The 8794-nt window shown below is 44.0% G+C and overlaps 1 protein-coding gene across 2 annotated transcripts; it reads left to right on the top strand.

Annotated features, from left to right (window-relative positions):
- The first annotated feature begins 225 nt into the window (after nucleotides 1-225).
- Nucleotides 226-8523, top strand: LOC117298110 (transmembrane protein 151B-like). 2 transcript variants are annotated; one of them, XM_033781338.1, is made up of 2 exons: nucleotides 226-685; nucleotides 6266-8523. In XM_033781338.1, the coding sequence occupies exons 1-2, from the start codon at nucleotides 569-571 to the stop codon at nucleotides 8102-8104; spliced, it is 1956 nt and encodes a 651-aa protein (XP_033637229.1). In that variant the 5' UTR covers nucleotides 226-568; the 3' UTR covers nucleotides 8105-8523. The 2 variants fall into 2 exon arrangements, with proteins under 2 accessions (XP_033637229.1, XP_033637228.1); XM_033781337.1 differs by having other exon boundaries at nucleotides 226-694.
- The last annotated feature ends 271 nt before the right edge of the window (nucleotides 8524-8794 follow it).

The following is an 8794-nucleotide window of genomic DNA, read 5'->3' as shown; positions in this document are numbered from 1 at the left end:
TTCTTCGTAAATAAGTCTGCTAAGCCTAGGGACAGTACGTATTGGGAATATAAGTAAATGGCATTTACACAGTCTTATAATATTAAAGGCTCCAACCGCGCAGCAATAACTCGACCGGCAAGCCTCGTACTCTATGTCAATAAACCCAACTGCAATGAGCATGCGTACAAGTAGCCAATTTAAAAAGCGGGCGATCGCCATGTGCACTTCCAATTCACACCCACCCTAGCAACCAGTTATTACCCGCGTTTTTCTTGGATGGAAATAGCAGTGTGCTATAAAATAAACTGTGAGCGTCCCTCAATCATGCTAATGGGAAATAACAGGCTCAGTGGAACTCAGCCTTTAATGTGAATCGGTTTTTCGACCTAAGCCTGACATGACATATCTCGGTAGGTGTGTTATTTTTCTTTGACCGAGTGTAAGATTGGCTATAAAGACCTATGCGTGTGAGGACTGTAGAATAAACCACTATACATGTGAGTAGTGACTAAAGCTCACCTGTGCTGAGAGGAAGCGATTTCGTATTAGCGGCAAGTACCGCTTGGACGGGGTGTGTGAGCTGGCAATGGCAACCGGTGATAGTGACGAGCCACCGCGGCTTAATACGGAGTTTGATGCAATACGGACCGACATCAATGCTCTTTTAACTTCAATTGCTGCGCTTACTCGTCAAATCACTCAGGTTGGGAAGGTATTGTAGTTTTGTTTCATATCAAGAGTGGTTATTTGTTCACATAGCCTTTTTGAGATATTATGGTGACCACTGTATGATTGCACTGTGTGGTTTAGATGTATACAGACAGATTTACTCAAACTTTGCAGTGTTATAGTAAAATGTGTCCACCAGATCTCAAAATGGCTTAATGCTCTCACTTTGTTTGAGTTTGTGATGCGTTTTTAAATCTGTGATTCAGTTACTCTTACCGCCATGAAAGCCAATCAAGAGGCAAAGTTTGGCTTTGTCAAATAACTCAGGTACTGTAGTATTGTTATAGTTGTTTCTTCGCAATGGTCTCACTTTGTTTGAATTTGTGATGCAGTACCCGCTGCTAAAACATAGGATTCGAATTGCCTCTAGCTATACCGGGCAATCTCGGTACGGTCTTATAGTTGGTTTGACACTGCTCTAGAATTGTAAAGGTCGTGGGCTCGAATCCCACCCGAGTAATATGCCTGTGAATTTGTTCCCCAAAGAACCTCGAAAAGAACTGAGTATACAGTGCTCACACACATTGGTGTATATGGGTAAAACCAAAGTGAATATTCCTTATCCCCGATGCAAGGTTAACATCTATTAAACTTGCGATGCGTTTTTAATTTTGTGATTCGGCCATTCGCGTCGCCACGAGAACCAAACAAGAGGTTAACTTTGATTTTGCTTTTTACTCAAGTTGAAAAATGTTATCTAGTTTGATAATATCAAAATGAGGTTTTTTTTCGTAATGGTTTTACTTTGTGTGAATTTGTGATGCATCTTTTAAATCTGTGACTCGGTCACTCACGCCGCCACAAAAAAAACAATCAAGAGGCAAAGTTTGATTACGATTTTGGAAGCCATTGAAGGGAGCTTTTTTTCAAGCACATATATGAAAATCAAACAAAGGATGGATATTAATATTTAATGTATGCAGGCAAGATTGTTAGAATATTATAATCAGAAACAGACAATACGAAATGAAGCATCGCACTCGTTTAAATATGTATTGAATCTCGCCCGTTCTCATAGCAACGCTGTATTCTTAAAACCACATGTTATGCAAAATTAAAATATTTCAAGGATTCTTACCCAATTAGACTTTAATATTTTTCTTAACTGTTTTTAACTGATTGTTGGGGATACTTACCTCGTGGAAATCAGTATTGGAAATAATGTCTGAGGATAACATGGCGACGGTATTGGTTTATAAAGAGTATTAAAACAAAAACACTTTATTTATTTTGTGGTTAGAATTTCATCTTTGAGGACGAGGCCATTTGTTATTTTGCAAAGGGCACTTCCATTGGAAAATCTTTAGACCATTATAGGAAAAATCTAAAGGGGGTACCAAGGCCAAGACCAGGGCAACAGAGGCCGTTGCCTCCATGTCACCTATTAATAAATACAGGCCCGTTATTTATCATGCCCTACCTTATGTCATACTTTCACAAATATGTTAAAGGGAAGGAACACGTTTGGTAATTGTCAAAGACCAGTCTTCTCATTTGGTGTATCCCAACATAAGCATAAAATAACAAGCCTGTGCAAATTTGAGCTACATTATTGGTCATCGAAGTTGCGAGAAAATGATGAGAGAAAAAGCACCCTTGTTGGACGAATTTGTTGTGCTTTCGTTCAGATAGGAATAAAAGACTTCTGGCTAGAAGTCTTTTATTACTTTAGTGAGAAATTATCTCTTTCTCAAAATCTATGCTACTTCGAGGGAGCCAATTCTCACAATGTTGTATACTATCAACAGCTCTCCAATGCTCGTTACCAAGTCAGTTTTCTAAGTTAATATTTGTTTTGAGTAATTACCAAACGTGTACCTTCCCTTTAACGTACCAACATTTGGTGCTATATATGTGGCATAGTGTGCCCTTTATTGTGTTTTCATTGTGTACTTTGAATTTCGGGAACCGTTTAAGATGGTTTTAAGGAGGTACTTCTTTGCAAGAGGAAAAAAGTGTGGTTTAAAAGCATAATTGTCCTCTCTTTAAAAGGGTATCCTAAAATATGCGTAAAGTAAGGCTGTGAAAATAATGTGTCAAAGTTGCAACAAAATAATGAACGAAAAAATAACCATGTTGCATAAAATTGTTGAGGCATGGGAACAGTGGGGGGGGGGGGTCCCTCTGCCCCATATTGGGCACGGTATGTCAAATGCGTACTGTGTTTGCTTGAGAAGAAAACAACAATATGCAATATTACTGGTGTTATATCATCCGTTCAAACACCCCATGTGATGCCCTTTCGACCAATCAGAATGGACTACTTTTTCTCCCCTTATTGCCGAAATCGTGGGGGAGAGAAATGCCCGTTGTGTACTGCAAGCAGACATCGTGTTTTAAATTGATGACATTTACCATGGACCCTCTGGGTGGGTCCTTGCATGTCAATCGACTCTAACCTTATTTGCTGTGCCAACTTTATTCAATTGTCAGAACAAAGTTCCTTGTGTTGCTCTGGTTTGTCATGACGGTCGTTTTGGTTTGGTTTGTCATGACGGTCGTTTTAGTTTGGTTTCCTCTGGTTCCCAAGTTAACATTCAAATGAGGACATAGATTCAAGCTGAAATCACCGCCAAAGATGCCCAGGGGTGGATTTCACAAAGAGTTAGGACTAGTCTTATCTCGAGTTAGGACCAGTTACTCGTCCTAAACTTAGGACTATCCATGCAATGTGTATATCTCCTAGAAGTTAGGACTAGTCCTAACTCTTTGTGAAATCGACCCCAGGGGTGAGTTAAGACTAGTCTTATCACGAGTAAGGACGGGTTGACTCGTCCAAACTTAGAACTTGACTAAAGTTTTTAAGTTACACATAGGACTATAGTCCTAAGTTAGGACAATCTTTTTGAAGTAGTTCCTTTTCTCGTCAAGCTTGCTTGTGATATTCGAAACTTTTAGAGAAACCTTGCCTTCCCACGTACCTTTGGCGTGTTGAAGAAACGCAATCGCGCACTTTGACGTTGCTAAACGTTTGAATTCTCGCGAGACTTGTACACACACACACATGGGCGTCAATCAGGGGGGGGGGACAGGGGGGACATGTCCCCCCCCCACCTTTTGGAGGGTTGGGGGACACAATATCAAATGTCCCCCCCCCACCTTTTTGACCACCTTTATCATGAAGCCAAAGTTCTGCACTATGTAAGACGAAACCCTGTGTCCCTATGGGCATTAATCCTGTGGGCAAAGGATGACACAATATCCCCTCTCTAAATTGGCCCTAGATTGCATCACAGAGCATCTAAAATGCAAAATTTTCCCGGGCCCTTAATCGGGCACGCACCCCGAGCCGTAAAGGCTTCTCACACGCATGCTCCATCGTTGACAGATTTGCACCTCCCCCTTGAAAGAGTGGAAGGGACGTGTACCCGACCCCACCCCACCCCACCCCACCCCATTTTCGAAGGGTGAGGGACACAGTATCAATGTTCCCCGTGTCGTTTGACTACCTTTATTATGAAAATCGTGTTTTGCACTGAGGAACTGTGGAGCACTGGAACACAAATATTCACACAGCTCATTGTTCTGTTTCGTTTGCCATTTGGCCGCTAAATGGCCTAAAGATTGCACCACATCTAAAAACACAAAATTTTCCCGGGCCCTTGAGCGGGCCCGGACCCATGCCGTAAAGGTTTCACACTCACGTGCTCACTATTTGACAGTATTTTCCCCTTAAACTTGGTTCATAGATCCGTACTTGAAGATGCTGTCAACCCAAAAGGTTCTACTGCTGCTCACATTTTTACAGATGTTCTGTTCCGTTCTGTATGACTGTTATTGGCCTATTAGATTGCAGCACAGAGCATCTAGAATGCAAACATTTTTCGGGCCCTTAAGCGGGCCCGGACCCATGCCGTAAAGGTTTCGCACTCGTGAGCTCACTCTTTCACAGATTTTCCCGGCCCATAAACTTGATTCATAGATCCGCACTTGAAGATGCTGTCAACCCAAAAGGTTCTATACTGCTGCTCACATTTTACAGATGTTCTGTTCCTTTCTGTATGCCTCTTATTGGCCTAAGATTGCACCACAAAGCATCTAGAATGCAAAATTTTCTCGGGCCCTTAAGCGGGCCCGGACCCATGGCATAAAGGTTTTGCACTCGTGAGCCCACTCTTTGACAGATTTCCCCCATAAACTTGGTTCATAGATCCGCACTTGAAGATGCTGTCAACCCAAAAGGTTCTACTGCTGCTCACATTTTACAGATGTTCTGTTCCATTCTGACAGATTAGCCCCATAAAACTTGTGTCTTAGGTCTGGTGATGATAGGGATGAAACGCCGTCTGAGCATTAGAATGCAGAAACAATATTCATATAACGAAGCTATAATTGAGTTGCTTTTTAGGTACAATAACCATGATAGCAAGAATAGGTGCATCATACCTTGAAATAGGCATTAAATTCCAACATCTGAGAGGGGGGAACATCACCCCTCAGACTCCCTAGATTGCACCAGAGAGCATCTACGGGCTAAACAAAATTCCGGGGCCCCCCACGCCGTCAATGTTATGTGTCCCTCCCCTACACTTCAAGACGGATTGACGTCCCTGCACACACAGTCTATTGATGATAAAATTGTACACACTTGACAGTCAGGTTTATACCAAATACATGTAGTGTCGAAGAGAAGACGTAACGGTGCAACGAGTTAGTTCATAGGAGAACAGTAAAAGCACAAGACGGCTATACTACCTATACTATTCTATACATCCATTGGCTCTTTTCGTTCGGCTTTGAATTTGGCTTCAGGCTCCGTCCTCGTCTGAACCCCTGAGCAAGTACGTACGCACAGCACGCGCAATTGAAAAAACAACCGCGGGGCCAAGCTCGCCTGAGCCGAATCTGGGGCCGAAGCCGTGGATTCGAATGGCCCTACGTCACTCCACTGCAGAAGGATTGCCTCTTCATCACCATTCTTGTACCTTGATCTTTCTTGTGCTTGTCGCATCCATATAACGCTTCCAAATTCTCTGATGTCGTCCATCCAACGCCTACTTGGCCTGCTTCTTCCACGGCCGCAGGCCTGTATGCTTCGTTTTTGAAACGAAAGGCAAGGGCACCAAGGCATTTTCTTTTTGGTAAAGGGCACCTGTGAAGAAGTTGTTAATTTCTAGGAGCATTTCAAGGGCACAAAGGCAATGACCAGGGGGCATGGAGGCACTCGCCTTCGTTGCCTCCGTGAAGTACCAGGCCTGCTCTATAGACAATGTGTCCATCTGCTGTCATGGACGCGTCATGACGCCTTTACAGGTGGTCTGCCCGTCTCCATTTCTTTGTTTTTGTTTCATTCATGTCCCTGCATGGCATTTGTTTTCTTTCGTGTATCCCCATTTCTAACCCTGTCCTTTCTTGTAACTCCTACCATGATTCTCTCCATTGGTCTTTCAGTGACTCTAAGATTCCTTTCCAAATTCTTAGTTGTTGCCAAGGTTCCTGAGTATGATGCTGAGTTTCCCAACCTCCACCCAAGAAACTGTGCTCCTCCCAGACGGCTGCAGCTTTTAATTGATGTAATACTTAAAGTTTCTTTGATTCTTCTTTCTATTTACAGCAAAGACCGATCCAGAGATCATTGTGTGCAACACTACGGGATGAGGCCCATTGGAAATGCCTCATACTCTCAGTGCTTATGTACGGTAGCCTGACGGTGGTCTTATGGTGTGAGTTGACCACGGTGGAAGTAGTGGCTTATACCTATCACAACAGCCCCGTCACTGTCTTAGACAGCCCGTGTGAAGATGGCTACATGTACATCCCCGTTGCTTTCCTTGTCTTACTGTATCTTGTCTACTTACTGGAATGCTGGTACAGTGAAATCCGCATTGAGATCTACTACAGAGAGGATACCCGTGCGGTGTACGAACGAGTGCGACGAATACGCGAGTCTTTCCCGGTAGTATGGTGGCGTGCTATCTCCTACCACTACAACAGACATACGAGACAGGTTACTAGATACCGACATGGGGATACCTACACCACCACGCAGGAGTACTACGAGAGGATCAACACTCATTCTGCTGCCAGTGCGTTCGACTTCTCAGAGTGTGGTGTCAAGGATGTCTCTAAGCAACTCATTGACCTTGAGGAGTTCCCCATGACTAGGGTGAGCTTCTCTAAGAACTTCATGTTCCTGAATGAGGAATCTGAGTACGACTACCTCTCACAGAGGGCCCGGTTCTTCGGGGAGAGCGACGGTAGAGACGAGAACATGGAGACCCGAGAGGGCCTGACATTGACGGACGTTGAATTCACCGATGACATGATCTCCTATGCCTGTTCTAATAAGCTTCCTTGGTATTTTTCAATGTCCGTTTTCTGGGCCATGTCTTTCATCCTACTCTCCTGGCCATTCAGGATCCTAGTGTCTTACAAAACAGCCATAGTGGATTATCAGATAGAGAAGCTCTTCGGAACCAACTATTCCGGCGGCATGCTCTCCATGGAACACTGGAACGGCGATACTATGCATTTAACACGGGTAAACACTGTAGGGAGTAATTGCAGCCTGGAGTCTATGATACGCGGGAATCGCCATGTTGTTCCCAGTTACTCCGAAGCGATCCTGATGGATCTCTCGAACGGGAACACTCCCCGATCCGGTCAAACTCCCAACGGATCCCTCGCCGAATCCAGAGCTCGGAACGTCGGCGGGAGCGATGGGTTTCTCGCAAACGGAAACAGCAGTAGGATTACCACCGGTTCTAGAAGGAGCAACACCCGACGGCTGTTTTCTTTCACGAATGCAAAACGATCCTCTACCGCACCGCTGCACGGTAGTGGAGTGCTTAACGCTCGCGGTAGCCCCTCGTACCGTGCTATCGGTGCTTCGGCACACTTCTTGATCACGAAGGACCGTCTGAAGGGGACATCAAACGGCCGTGCGTCTCCTATTAGCATTCAACTCACACCGACTGTTAATGGAATTGGTGCCATACAACTTACACCCATTCCACAGAAGAAGAATGAACAACGTACCCGAACGGGCGCTGGAGTGAACTCCAAAACAGGATCACCAAGACATGAACCAAAACCAAAAACCAAAACTTCAGCCGCGGAAATGCAGGCACGAAAGACAAAGAAAAGACCCAATTCCTTACCCATATCTTTTGGTACCCCGGACAACTTCGATGAGAATAGTGCAACAAATCAATGCATGCAAACTTGGGCCGTTGTCGACGGACAGCAGCGAGTACGGACGGTCATTCGACCCCAGGAAGAGCCCCAAAGTGCCGGGGAGAATCCACCCCAAGCACGGCAGCTACCACCGATGCCCGAAGGGTCGCCACCGGCTTACGAAGTGGCGTTAGAAATGGCTGTACCACGACCCGAGGAGCGGAGGATACCGGAGTCCGAGAGCCAGACTAACGTAAACATGGAGACGTCACTCTGACGTCACAGCTGACGTCACTATGACGTCACTCTGACGTCAAAACGGAACATAATGTCGACATGTCTTTATAATGAGTGCTTCCATTGACTCTTAAAATGGAAACAAAAGGACTTTGGACAAGAAAAAACTGTAACATACTCTCTACTAAACTTCCTTCCTTTTTTATACATGGACATTGTAGAAGAAAAACATATAGACCTATATAAATAATAGCACACACCAACACAATATCTTCATGACACAATCGTATATGTTTTTTCAAAAATTGGTTTTGTACACGAAAGCGAAGCGAGAAAGTCCTCGCTCAGTAAAAACACCGGGGTCCCTTTTGTTGAAGTCCTCGGTTTAAAGGCATGGACACCTTTGGTAATTCAAAGACCAGTATTCTCACTGTTGTATCCCAACAAACTATGAACATTTTGACTCAATTGGTCATCGAAGTTGCAAAAGAACAAGGACAGAAAAAACACAATTTTTGCACAAATTTGTATGCTTTCCATATAGTCCAAGAAAGGCTTCAGGCCTGAAGTCTTTCTCAGATTCAAATATTTTATTGAGAAATTACCTCTTTCTAAAAAACTACGTTACTTCAGCGGAAGCCGTTTGTCACAATGTGTTATATTTTCAACAGCTTTCCGCTGCTCGTTCAAGTCAGTGTTTGTGCTAATGAAAATTTTGACTAATTACCAA

Source organism: Asterias rubens, chromosome 1 (assembly GCF_902459465.1).
Source record: "Asterias rubens chromosome 1, eAstRub1.3, whole genome shotgun sequence".
Lineage (NCBI taxonomy): Eukaryota > Metazoa > Echinodermata > Asteroidea > Forcipulatida > Asteriidae > Asterias > Asterias rubens.
Note: the sequence above shows the minus strand (reverse complement) of the source record. Positions and strands in the feature narration are given on the sequence as shown.

Coding starts and splice junctions, on each gene's coding strand:
- LOC117298110 (XM_033781337.1), top strand. CDS start 569: ATGGCAACCGGTGATAGTGACGAGCCACCGCGGCTTAATACGGAGTTT. Junction 695..6,265: donor AAATCACTCAGGTTGGGAAG/GTATTGTAGTTT, acceptor TTCTATTTACAG/CAAAGACCGATCCAGAGATC.